Source organism: Hetaerina americana, unplaced genomic scaffold (genome assembly GCF_022747635.1).
Source record: "Hetaerina americana unplaced genomic scaffold, ioHetAmer1.1.p SCAF_7, whole genome shotgun sequence".
In the NCBI taxonomy this organism is placed as follows: Eukaryota; Metazoa; Arthropoda; class Insecta; order Odonata; family Calopterygidae; genus Hetaerina; species Hetaerina americana.
This window is the reverse complement of record NW_027287316.1, coordinates 41,148,087-41,162,439: the sequence shown is the minus strand read 5'-3', so window position 1 is coordinate 41,162,439 and position 14,353 is coordinate 41,148,087. Positions and strand designations below refer to the sequence as shown.

The window sequence follows — 14,353 nt, the reverse complement described above, 5'->3', positions numbered from 1 at the left end:
TTCAATTCTTATTCACTCTTATCCAGTTTCCATTATGATACTGGCACCACCAAATTAAAGTACTGAAGACGGCGTTTGGAACTACAATTACCCAAGAGTTTTTGAACTTGTGTTCGCATAGTGTTTTCCGCGTACTCATGACGGTAACGTGTAACGAGACTTTACCCTGCCACACCTCCTGAATTTTATATTAATTTGTTTACGTTCAACTGAGTGATCATTTCTGTCCCTACCGATAGATGAAGAGCGGAAAAACACATTTTCCCTCGCATATTTCAAATGTTCCCCTTCAATTTTTTCCATTTGAAGGAAATATAGTGTAGCTTCTTTCCGAGTTTTTAATTTCTAGTGAATTGCTAGTCAAAAGTTTCATACCCATCAGTGTTCCATCATAATTACGCATCTTTTTGGAGTTATCTCCGTCCTACTCCAGTTATAGGCACACGAAGTTCTTGTATACCCCATGATCATGTTAATATCCCTTTTAGACACAGTAGCCAAATAGACAATGTGATCGATGGCCATGGATGTGAGGAAGATGTGTATCGACATCCGTCCACAGGCACTAGCATGTGTATTAAAAAATTCAGTTGAAAGTTTTTGTTGCATAGTCTTCTAAAAATGGATCGATTGCTTTTGGAATGGATCCTTCGGCATGCCATGAAGTATTCGTATTTTAGGGTCATTAAAGGTAATTTTTTATCATAAATACAACGTTTTTCTTTAAACAACTGTTATCTTGTGCATTAATTTGATCTCGACTTCGCCTCAAAGATTGATTATCTTTTCCTCGATAGAGATTCACAGAGGCTGTCCAGATATAAAATACGAGCCATACCTAGAGAAGTTCGTATTGTATGCAACATGTTCAAAATTATGTTCGTTCAAAAACCATATGAATTTTGAGCACCGGAAGATGTTGTGGTATGCATTGCAGCAGTTTGTTGATACGTATTCTCAAGTTCATGGCAATTCTGAAACCATTTTATGCCAGTACTACCAGATGATTTTAATTCTTAAATGGATTGTAAGTAAATATTTTCAGCTATAAATCAGTGCAATTTGTTGATGACCATAATATGGAAAAATATTAGTATAAGATTCTTTATAATGAATCTGGTAGCCCAGGATTCAATGGCTGTAAAAAAGTATCATTTTAAACTGTTTATTATTAAGTATTAAGTTTAATTTTTACTTTTCACAGGATATATTCCATTTATTTATTCCAGATCGCTGTAGAAACAACTGTAAGGAAGCATCACGGGTCAATTTCACAAGAGGCAATTGCGACCCTGGAAGCTCACAAAACGATCTTTACAAAAAAGTGGAATACCATATCAGTTGAGTAACGACTTAATTCATAGTGTCACTACAAGAATTTGCTGTATTTCATTGGCATCAGTCAACATTTAGGTCTCTATTTTAGCATTTATTGTAATGCGGTATTCAGCTAATTAGTTTCTATACACTGCAGCCAATGTGTTTCCCTGCTGAAAGATTATCAGGAAAGTAATTTTAGCCAAGCGTTGCATTATTAAGGTTTCCATAATTGGTCTCAAAGCATTGGTCATTTGTGTGGGCGATGAAATTTCTCTGTGGGTTATTAGATTTAATTCTCTTGGGTCAGTGGTTTGGTATTTTGCCATCCCACGTTCATTAAGCATCTGAAAAGTAAATTCACCCTTATCCTTAGGTTCCCTAATAGATTGTATGTACCATTAAAAATGTCTCCCATCAGGTGTTCATAATACTCTATACTCAAAAGACCACAACACAGCATTCATAGAACACCATTTTATTCCTTCCTTCTGTTATTGTTGAAATTTGCATCTTCAATGAAGTGAAGCCTGAATCCATGAAATTCAAAATAATTTCTAGTTGGATTTTTGTGTAAGTCATCTTTTTTAGCATGCATTTTAATGTGTATGTATTCCTGTGCCGAATTTTCATCCATGCATTGCATTGCATTTGCATGCATGCATTTGCCATTTGCATTGGTCACATTACTTTGCAAAACTTCACTAATTTTCTGCTACAGACATTTCACATTTCTAAATCACACTTTTGTCTCACATCCATTTCTCCTTTCACTCACCACCCTTGTACTTTATCACTACTCTTTTCTTAAAGGAAAATTCTTAGTATTAATCCATGTAGTTGAATGTACACACTATTTAATTATTTTTCTGTATGGCTACTTGCCTGCATGTTTACCTGGATTTCAACTAACAGTCTATTATTATTAAATCTACTGGTGAGGTTAGAATTCCATGGATGAAAGAACTGCCTAACCTAGCATTTATAAATTATCTAACTCCCTGAATTACTGTAAACCATTGTTAAACGCTGCATACTACGAGAGTAATCCCAAAAGTACCTGACCCAACAAAGAAAATACAAAAATTTTGGAAAAGAATGTATTTATTTTTCAACATAATCTTCTTTCAGTACAGTACACTTTTCCCGTCAATGTTCAATAAGTTGGATACCCTTTTTATAATAAGAACTGTCTTGCTCCTCAAACTAGCCATTAACTGGCGACATCACTTCTTTACAGTTGGAAAATCTTCGACCACCGAGCCATTTTTTCAAGTTTGCAAACAGAGAATAATCCGAGGGGGCTAAATCTGGTAAATAGGGTGCATGAGGTAGCAATTCAAACTTTAATTCATTAATTTTGGCCATTGCAATGACAGATTTGTGAGCTGGTGCATTGTCTTGATAAAACAACACTTTTTTCTTAGCCAAATGCGGCCGGTTTTGCTTGATTTCTTTGGTCAAATATTATGCTCAATAAGTTCGCATAATACTTGCCGTTGATAGTTTTTCCTTTTTCAAGATAGTCCATGAAAATTATCGCAACCATATCCCAAAAAACTGACACCATTACCTTGCCTGCAAATGAAATGATCTTTGCCTTTTTTGGAGCCAGTACTCCCTTTTGAAACCATTGTTTTAATTGTTCTTTTGTCTTGGGTATGAAGTAATGGACCCATTTTTCATCCATGGTTATGAAACAGCACAAATATTCTGCTTTGTTGCTGTGAAACTTTGCTAAATACTCAATTGAAGAAACATCTTCACGACACTGATTTTGCTCGACACCCATCTTGCCCACAGCTTTCTCATGTCAAAATTTTCAGTTGATATGTGATTTACCACACTTTTTGAAATGTCTGCTAGCTCGCGCACTTTCAGTAGACAATAATCCAGTATCACTTAGTGGATTTTGTTCACCGTTTCTGGAGTTATCACCTCATTTGGTCGGCCAATGCAATGCACGTCTTAACAGCTCGTATGGCCTCATTTAAACTCTGCTACCCAATATATTATTATTGTAAACAAATGAGCAGACTCACCCAGAGTAGAATCCAGTTCAGCTTTTACATTGGTTGGGCTGAGGCCTTTCAAATAAAAGTATTGCGTCACATAACGATGACCAATTTTCTCCAGTTTCACAAATTCACTGAAAACGTTCTCTATTGATGGCTGCCAAACAAATACTAAACAACATAGCGTCTTCAAACTTGAAACATATGCTTTATAGATTGCATACTTTCTAGTACAGTGATATTTTTCAAACAACTACCGCCATCTCCAGGTCAAGCTGGGTACTTCTGGGCCTTCTCATGTACTTCCTACCTGCCGTCATTCTGTCTAATGTCTTGATTCTTTTCCTGCCTATCCAAAATTCTACCTTTCCCAACAACATTCTCCCTTCTACCAAAGTCTTCAACATTCCATTGCCACTCAACAAGCCCTGCATCCATTTTTTCTCATATTTGGCATTCCCCTTCCATACATTGAAATTTATTTATTTTTCTTTCTTTCTCTGAGACATACGATGCTATGCTCCACATTAAATTTTGCACTACTCTTTCCTAAACATCTTTACTTATGGTCCCATTCATCAAGCTCCTTTGTTAAGAAAAGAAACTGCTTCAAAGGAGACCCCTTAAAAAACTAAATATAAGGTTCTTGCATTTTCTTACGTTCATGCTACTCATCACATTCACAATCAGGGCTTCTCCCCCACTGCCATGAACTATTTTATTTTTTCTGAATCAAATTGCCATATCTTTGGCATCATCAGTTTCATCATTTACCCTCAGTATTTTATTCCTCTTCTACACAATATATTCATAAATTGTTTCACAATTATTTCATCACTCCAACCGTTGTTCCTTTCTTTGCACATTTCTCTTGTTTCAAATTCAGCTAATCCATCACCTCGCCTGCTTGTTGTTGAGTTGATTATACATGACCTGTGCCACCAATATTGGGTTTGATAGTTTAAGAGTTTGTATTGAAGTTTTGAAGTAAGGAAGGGTAGGGTATGCGAGGTCACCAGTCTTTGCTGTATTAGTGCCACGTGCATAATTCCTGGCTGAAAATCATTTCTCTCTACTAATCTGTCATGATGCATTTTCACAAAAATGCCAAAAAAGAAACTAAGTATATTTTTACTCTTCTAAACTTGATGGTATGCCTCCTGAAGAAAAAATACCTGTATTGGTAATCCATACAGCCATTGTTTCCACCCCACCACTTAGAGGAAATTGCATCACAGGGGTTAAATATAAAAATGTTAATGTGAATATATGTTTACACAATGGGTCGCGGTAGTCCAGTGGGTAGAGCATTGGACTACTGACTGGAGGGTCCCGGGTTCGATTCCCGGGCAAGGCACTCTGGGCACCTGCAGCTCCACCCAAGCTAAAGTGATTTTGCAGGTACCAGGTCTTCCTGGGAAACCATAACTGGCACAGGGAAAGGAACTGGCCCCCCTACCCTGTTGTGTGAATTTTCACATGCCATATAGGGCTTAGTACTGGGTGATCTCTACCATTACCTACTAAACAGACCTTTGGGTTGATTACTGTGTTGATGGTTTTTTTTTATGTTTACACAAAAAAATGTCCCTTTTCCATGATTTACATTTTGTGATGCCTTTATAGGAGGGGTTGAATTAAAACACAAATGAAAAAACAATTTCAACACACATGGAGTAGTCCTCAGGAAAACAGTTGGAGAAAATTACATGTTTGAATTACTCTTTTTTTTAAGTTTTGAGATTACTGATACATGAATAATAGACATAATTTGTTTATTTATTTCTTCTCTAAAATTCTTTGCAGGAAAACTCTTCGATTCCCTGTAATGAAGTTTTCAATGAAATGGAGTTGAAATTGGCTAAAAAGTGCTCAAGTGTTATAAACGTGTGTGAAAAATTAATTGACAAAATGTCAGTGTACGTTACCTTAAACCTTGAAAATTGCTTGGAAATAATGAAATCACACTTGCCATCTACTGCCATTGAAGAGGTGAGTCTGCCTTTATGTATATTTGTTGGAAGAAAATAATGTTATGATAATTGTAGAATACCAAGAAAGGAGAGGTAAAATTTGTCAGATATAATCCTTGTAATACTGAATTGCCAATGTGAAAAACTAAGATATAATAAGTGGGAGGAATTACTAAAATTTTACTGCCAATTATAGATTTTTGGAAGAAAAATTTCCTTCCCCCCAAAGTGTCACTGTTTATGGTTTTATTCATCTGGATCTTGAATGTTCCTTCGATGATTTATTATTGCTGCCTATAAAGAAGATTTGTGTGTTCATTTTGTATTTTTTGAGATTTATCTCTAACCATGACTAATTTTGTATTTGGCCAAAGGAGTTTACTGGCAATCATTTTGGTGATTACAGTTCCTGTTTACTTGAAGAGGCTGGTCAGTTATCATTTAATATTTTATTATTATGGTCCATATATACGAGGCATGCTCATTAAGTAAGGGCCATTTGGTCACTGGAAAAAATATACTCATATGAAACACATTTTATTGGCACTTTTAGTTAGCTACAAACCTACTTCACTTCTCTACATAATCACTGTTCACATCTAAGCATTTTTCGTACTGCTGCACCAGCTTCTTAAACCCCTCCGCGTAGAAGCTCGCCGCCTGAGAGTTGAACCAGTTGACAATGCCGTTTTTGAGTTCCTCATCGGTTTCGAAACATTGTCCACCGAGCAACTGTTTCAAGTGCAAGAAGAGGAAGTAGTCCCTAGGTGTAAGGTCAGGACTGTACGGTGGGTGGTCCCTACGAAAATCTTGAATTTTCTTATTGGTTTCTTTGTGGTGGTCGGTAAGCATTTTCGGTACCCACCTTGCACACAATTTGTGGTATCCAAGGTTTTCCGTGACAATATTGTAGACAGTTGTGCGTCAAAGTTGAGGAAATTGTTCAGCCAGGCCATTAATCGACAATTGATGATCACATCGCAGTTTTTGTTCCACTTGTGAAACAATTTCATCGGTCAGAATGCTGGGACTGCCACTTCGCTCTTCGTCATGGACATTTGTTCGTCCATTTTAAAAATCACGGTACCATTGTCTAACCTTTCCTTCACTCATAACTGTAGGTCCATAAACTAGGCATAACTCCCGATGAATTTCAGCAGCCGACAATCCTGTTGTATACAAGAATCGTATGACAGAATACACTTCACAGCTGGCGGGATAAACGATTGTCGCGGACATTGTTGTTTTCATGCGCGGACAAGCAAACGACTTCTGAAACAAAACAAATGCTGCTATAGCTTCTCAATGGATCAGTGGATGGCGCTGCAGGAGTAAAACTGTGTTCTGAAGCACCAATATTTAAATATAAGCAAATGGCCCTTACTTTAGGAGTATGCCTCGTAGAAACCTTCTTGAAGTATCAGTCCCTATGAAATCACTGTGTTGTGGTGTTCCAGATCATGAAGGACTGGATGAATGCTGTCACTTTCATTTCTGACTTTCATGCTACGGGAGTGATGCTGTATTAAATGGTGAATGAATCATTTTTGTCAATAGGTCCATAGGTTAGACAATTGCTAGATTAAGGCATGTCTTGCAGCTCCAGAAATGTCTAAACGAGTCATTCTTTGTATGTGAGTAGTTAGGTTTATGTGGAATCATGAACCAGGAAATAGCCTCCATGTATGATGTGGTTAAAAATAAATTTGGTGATCTGTAAGATGCATATCAATAAACTTGGTTTAAGCCACTGCCATCATACTTATCTCATCATATTCATTATGATAAAAATTGAGGATTTTAGTAATAACAACCGAAAAATCTGGTTAAAATAGATATTGGCTGGATTATTTTCATGTACTTTTGATAATTAAGTGTGGATTATCTTGAGATTGATTGAATTCATCTACCAAACAAATTAATGTATTATTTCCGCTGTTCTTTAGTTTGGTACTACTAGTTTCAACACTTGGGTATAAATTGGTCAAGTTGCGGTTCATTTATATACCATTCTTGTGAGGGAAGGGGTGGGTGAGAGAGGGAGAAGGGGGGGAAGAAAAGGGGTTGATGGGAAGGAGGAGAACGGTTTTAAGCATCAGGAAAGGCGATTAGTTGGTTTCACGGGGGAGGGGGGGGGGAGGGAAGGTAGTTACGAGGGCGGTTCAATAAGTACCCGTGTTAGAAATGAAGAAACCCTTTTTTCAAAAACATTTTTTATTTTTCAACATAGTCCCCTTTTAGAAAGATACACTTCTCCCAACGTTCCGGCCATTTTTTTTAACCCCTCCAAAAATAAGGATCTGTCGAACTCCCCAAAGTACGCCTCTGTCTCGGCGATAACTTCCTCGTTAGAGCTAAATATTTTCCCCCTAGCCATCCCTTTATTTTAGGGAATGAGAAAAAGTTGCAGGGAGCCAGATTGGGTGAATACAGGGGGTGCGGCAGCAATTCATAACGTACTTCATGCAGCTTTTGAAGTTGACAGCTGGATCAGCTTGTTGTCCTCCGTGAGCAATCGCGGCACCCATTGGGCTGACAAAATTTTCATCACCAACTTATCATGTAAAATATTAATTGCCGTTCCGGTCGACAAACCCGTAGCCTATGCTACTTCGCGCACTTTCGCTCGTAGATCAGCGAGAATTATGGCGTGGACTTTTTGAATGATTTCCTCGGTAACCACGTCTGCCTGGCGTCCTGGTCCCTCCTCATCAAAAACGGATATTCGCCCACATTTAAATTCGTTGAACCAATCTCTAACTGTGGTCATAGATGGCAAAGTGTCCCCAAAAACAGCATCCAACTTTGCTTTTATCTCCTCACATTTCTTCCCATCCAAAAACAAAAAGTGAATCACCAAACGATACTGCTCTTTTTCCATCATAGCGAAAATCATGAAACACATCTTACTCGAATGGCTGCCAAATCCAAGCTAACCTTTAAATCAGTCTGAAATTTGTTTCACCATCGTTTGATAGATGGCAGTACACAATGATAACATACAGGTAAACTTCCCTCAGGAACGCCCTTTGTCGTCAAACACTGATACTTATTGAACCGCACTCGTAGGTCTTTCCATGAAGGAAAGGGATGCTTCCAGGATTGGGGAGAGGTGTTCAAACAATTTGTTGACCAAATTACCCTTTTTCAAATTATTTCTAATTTCTAGCTCTCTCCACTTGTCCGTCCTCCTTCCTTTGTCCATTTGGTGTATCATTTCCGGGTTGAAACCACCCCCATGATTTTCTTCCCACAGATGCTTGGCGAAGTGAGATTGCGTGAGGCCACATATCTTAAAACAGTGTTTATGTTCCTCCGCTCATGTTTTTAATGATCTCCCTGTTTGGCCTATGTAGATAGCACTACAGTCCGTACAAGTTAACTTATAAATGCCACTTTTGTTGTAGTATAGTAATACCAAAATAAAGAACAGTAGGAAAATACTTTGTTTTCTTCATTTAATGAACTTCCACAAAGTTGGGTTGGAAACCATCGAATACATAATGTATTATCCATAATATACAATTTTTATGTTACATCATACCATGTGATATTACAGTATGTTATGGTTAATCATGCTGTGTGGTATTCCGCTGTTATATTAAGTGTGACAGTTATCATCCAATCAGATCCTTCTTTAATACTTCCATTTGTACTGATGTGGGTTACATGGTGCTGTAGAGCTTTTTTAGCAAGTTTTTCAGAAAACATTCGTACACATTTTATTCATAACTTTGTAGTCATTCTTCTTTGTTTTAAATTATTTATTTATTTTTTTACAGATGCAAAGCAGAGAGGTTGATTATTGTTTGGAAGAAACAAAGGTTCTCCCATCTGATCCCTTGGAGATATTCACTTACATATCTGCAAAGATAAAGAAAGATCCATCTGAAAAAGGCCTCCTCTCAATTGTTCAACTGATTGTTTCAAAGATTCCAACAGGCTTATTAGTTAATGTTAAAAATGGGAATTTAAGTTTACATCAGACACTTGATGAGATGAATAGTGATGCAGCAAAAATGGTGGAAACCTACACACAGAGAATAAAACATTATAGGAGTCTGCTTGCAGCCATACAGTTGTTGAGTCAGACAAGTAGTAATGACTCTAGTCAGTCACGTGATGATGATAAGACAACTGTCTCCAATGAAGCGGGGGAGGTTCTGGTGGGTTTTAATGGTGAGGAAGCGGTTAGTACCCAAGAGGGAGGTGTTGGGGAACATTCAACAGGGAGAAAACCTTTGTGCAGTCAGGGTGCGGTGCAATTCATCCAAAGTGCTGTTGCCAGGCAAATGATTTTAGGAAGAGATACAGATGATTTAGGCAGTAATGGTGCACCAAAGAAGAAGTTAGCTGTTAGTGGGGAAAACAGTAACCGGACCAGTGAGGGATTAGTCAAACAAAACCATGAACTTGGGTCAGTGAGTAACAGTCCACGTGTGTCTCCTCGGAGGGTTTACAATATAAGGCAACGAAAAGCAGAGGAAAGTGATAATGAAAGAAGTTTCACCAAGAAACTCAAGGGGAGTCCGAATACTACAATAAGTCCAGCCCGACGGGTTAGTCCTCGGACAGGAAGACGTGAGGGTTGTTCTATTTCGAAGGGTACACTTGGGCAGAATGTGTTTTTCTTACAGTTTGAGCAGAAGGGGCTTAACCCAGCACTAAAGGAAATGGATGATGACTGTGTTGTGATGGATGTTCCTGAAAGTGAGATTCAGTTTCCTTATAGTTTGGACTCCATCAGTCAGAGCTCTGAAACAAGTGATAGCATTGTGGGAATTAATATCGAAGCGCAGGAGGTTTTGACTAGAACTTCTGATTGTATATCCTGGGACGAAGGGGAAGAAGTGTGCTCAGTAACTTCGGTGGCCATGGATGAACTCAAGTTTTCCTGCACTCCTTGCAGTTCCATTTCCAATTCAGAAGTGAGCAGTCAAGTTCAAGAAATGGATGTCGACGTGCAGAGTTCAAAACACAGTGCTGAGTCGGATGGTAAAGTTGAGAAAAGGAAAAGAAGATCTAGAAGATTGTTAAAGGCCATGGGTGATGTGAAAAGTGATGACTTGTGGGAAAAAGTTCAAAATGTAAGTAACTCCATCAGTCGGAGCGCTGAAATAAGAAATGGGATAAGGGTAATGGATGCCAAAGAGGAAGAGGGTGTGACTAAAACTGTTGATTGCATATCTGGGGATGAAGGGGAAGAAATATGCTCAGTAAGTCATGTGACCATAGACGATGTTAAGTTTTCCTGCACACCTTGCAGCTCCAGTTCAGATTCGGCTGTGAGCAATAAAGTTGCAGAAATGGATGTTGAAATTTTGAGTTCAAAACATCGTGCCAATTCAGATGGGAAGGTTGAGGAAATGAAAAAAAGATTGAACAAATCGGTAGAGGCCTCGGGTGATGTGAAAAGTGATAAAGTGCCTGAAAAGCATAAAATTAGCAAGCCTTATGCAACTAGGAGTTTTGCTGCAAGGAAGCTTTTTAGCAATGATAGCCAGGGTAGAATGAGCTCTGTGATCCCAAAGAATGAGGATAAAGAAGGAAGCATTGTGTCTACACTGAGTCGAAATGAGTTATATTTTTCATGTGACAGTGGAGATGAGAGCCAGGAAACAAAAAGCTGAGTTACACTTTGAGGGTGTGTTGGGTGAGATATTGGAATGAAGAGAACTAAAAGAGATGTTACCCATTCTGGGGTCTCTAATTACAGTATGGGTGGGCTAAGTAATTGCTGATATATTTCAGGGAAATGGGTTGGGAGGAAACGCAAATGTGATGATTGAAAGATAAAGTTGGACTTGGTCTGCTCATTCATGAGGGTAAAGTTTTCATGGCTTGAATCTCAAAACCATGTAATCAAATTGATGGAAAGATTTTTGTTAATGTCGGCATGTTGATGGGATTTGGAAAATTTACCCATTGCCTGATCTATTGACTTATGAATTTTTATAAGAACAAATTGATATGTTTAAAATATTAATTACAATTGATGTGTTAATATATTAAGTTAAGTGTCAGAAATGAAATTGGGATACTTTATTTTGGGATAGTGTCTTAATTATTAATGGGCGTGGTAGTCCAGGGGTAGAGCAATGGATTACTGACCAAAGGGCCCAGTTTCATTTCCTATGCCTCTGGGCACCCTCAGCTTCTCAAGGGTTGTGTGATTTTTCACTCACTAGATCCTTCTGGGAAACCATGTTCGGCACAGGGAAAGGAGCTGGCCCCTCTTTCCTGATGTGTGAATTTACCCACTATTGGGCCTGATACTGGGTGAGCTCTATCAAACCGACCTTCAGGTTGATAACTGCGTTATGGTTTAATCTAATTATTATTGTTATTGGTAGTCTACCTTTTAAAGTAGGTTTTGGATGGACAAAACTTAGCACGCCTATATTTCATAGCTTCATCTATGAAGACAACCTGACACCCACACTACAAGTTCTGCATGCTTTCTGTCTCCCTTCATTCCGTCCAACATCCCTACCTTATTCCTTTCTCATCCTTGCTTGCCTAACTTTTTCCCCTCTATCACAGTCTTCACCATGCCATTGCCAATTAAAAACTCTGCATCCACCTTTCCTGCTGTCTTTGGATTTCCCCAACAATCCTTTCTTCTTTCCCACCATGCCTTTTACTTCCTTTTTAGTGTTCCTTTCTTATCGTTTTACCTTCTCCATTCTTCTCCACACACATTTCAATAGCCTTCAATTTATGCTTATCATCTTGCTTTAATGATCATGTTTCTGCCCTGTAAAATACTCTTCACCATATTAAAGTTTCCCCTATCTTTTCTTCATATCCTTTCTCAATATCCCTAACATCCATTCCCTCCTCCTTGTTCACATTGATCTTCATGCCATACCCAATAGCAGTGACTTTCTAATGCTCTCAAGAATGATTGTAGCCTCTTGGCTGACTAGTTCTCTAAAGTTTAATCATCTGCAAACCTGGTATTATGAATTACCCACTGACTTTCATTATTAATCTCCAGTTCTTCCCATACTCCTTTTACCATTTCCTCCGCATATAGGTCGAAATGCATTGGTGATAGTGGACATCTCTGTCTTACTCCTTTTCGTAACACTGCCATCCTAATTCACCATGAGCCATTTGCACGTATGCAGTCTGGGACATGTATAGGTTTTGGATGAGTTCACTCTCTGTATCTACTCTTATCCTCTCTAATATGTTCATTAATTCTACCAATCACGTCTATCAAATGTCTTCTCTTAATCAAAGAAACAAACAAATACACCCTGATTTTACTTGAGGTGCCTTTCTATGGGAGTAGTCTGAAAAGTTTAAGACCTTACAATTAAACGAGGCATCTCCTTGGTTACTTTTTGGCTTACAAATATGATTAATAAGTTCGCCTTCAGCTTTTTCTTCTACCAATGCTGTTCTGTCACCTGCTACTTACCTGCTGTATGTTTACTATGGTTTTTCATACATTTTTCTTCAGCAATACTGCTATCCTTAGATGAATTTCTTCCTGTCCACCTTATATTGCCCTATGAATAACACCTCAGTAATCCCCCTTTATCCTTCCATCTCTGTTGCACTGTTCTAAAATATTTATGTTTTCTCACTCCATCTCCTGCTTTATATTTTCTAATTTCCTTGACCCCAACATCATCCTAAAATTCCAATTCAGCTGGTTTGGTCCTCCTCTATGTCTTCTCTGTTGCTGCTTTTGATTTTGCTTCGCAAGTATTTTGTGAAATGAAGGCTGTGGAAGCCTTGCTTCAACCTTCTTCCACGTATGACACATGGCTCAGTGGACCTGTGTCATACCTGGAAGCAAGAGAGGTGTCCCATAATTCCCAAGATTCAATTTCATCAGCCTAAAAGTCGTGGGATAAATAATTTTGGTGATGTCCCATTGCATTCCTCAATAGTGTTTTTAATGCGACACCATCACTCAATGGCCACCCCATGTGATGCTTTAGAAGCCATCTCATTGAAGAACAGATGCTCTACAGAGCACATTTCATCTGGTCAATAACCTTTGACCATGGGTGACCTCACCAGGAGTAATTAGTAAGAGTCCAATTATCAGAGTGAATAGTTGTGTGTACTAAATTTTACCATTGAATGTCATAACTTTAAAAGAGTTTTGTTCTATTTGATAGCAGTATATGTCTTTAGTTAGAGCATACCTTTATGGAGTTTTATGTGTGAAATTCACACATCAAGGTCAGGGGACCAGTGCTTTTCCATGTGCCGGTTATGGCTGCCCAGGAAGATCTGGTACCCAAAAAATCACACAGCTTTGGGTGGAACTGAGGGTGCCCAGAGAGGCTTGCTTGGGAATTGAACCCACACCCTCTGGTCAGTAGTCCAATGCTCTAACCCTGGACTACCACGACCCATATTCTAAAGAATTATATTGTTGAAATGGAGCATTACAAAAATCAAGCCATTAAAAGTACTGCATTTTCATGTTACTTGCTGCATGAGTTTGTTTTGCAGCATGGATTTCTTGAATTGAAAAACTATTGGCACCCACATAATATTGTTGGGCAATGCTTAATTAAAAATTCTAACAGAAAAAATATTTTTTTAACTATCTATTGTGATTTAAATAAAGATAATGATGCAATAATTTCAGAGTGTAAAAATCATTCCCCTTGACTGGGATTCGAACGCGGATCCCTCAATGTCCGGTCGAGTGCTTTAGCCAGTTAAGCTATCGAGGCGTCCTCTTAAACTCTGAAATTTTTCTCTGAAACTTACTGTACATCCATATATAATGTCACTACCTCTGTCATGTTATGTGATCTACTGGCACTTTCTCTGAGAGCAAAAACATTTTTATTTGTATATCTGCAGATAAAAAACTTAAATCATGAATTGATAGTGCCCACAGAGATCCTTTATAAGAAATTCTGATGGTTATGTATTTTCTGTGGAATACTGGAATGGTGAGCACAGTGTATGATGTGTAATGCACAACACAGTTTATTTCCCTATGGTTTTGCTCCACCTTTAGTGAGTATCATTAATTATGTAGTAATCAACCTGAGGGTTAGTCTGATT

At 38.2% G+C, this 14,353-nt stretch overlaps 1 protein-coding gene across 1 annotated transcript; it reads left to right on the top strand.

The window, feature by feature from the left end:
* On the top strand, window positions 1–13,737 carry LOC139696758 (uncharacterized). Its single transcript, XM_071595598.1, has 5 exons — window positions 1–691; window positions 798–1,027; window positions 1,230–1,340; window positions 5,139–5,324; window positions 9,088–13,737. Exons 1-5 carry the CDS (start codon window positions 622–624, stop codon window positions 10,933–10,935), a joined length of 2,445 nt encoding a protein of 814 aa, XP_071451699.1. The 5' UTR covers window positions 1–621; the 3' UTR covers window positions 10,936–13,737.
* The last annotated feature ends 616 nt before the right edge of the window (window positions 13,738–14,353 follow it).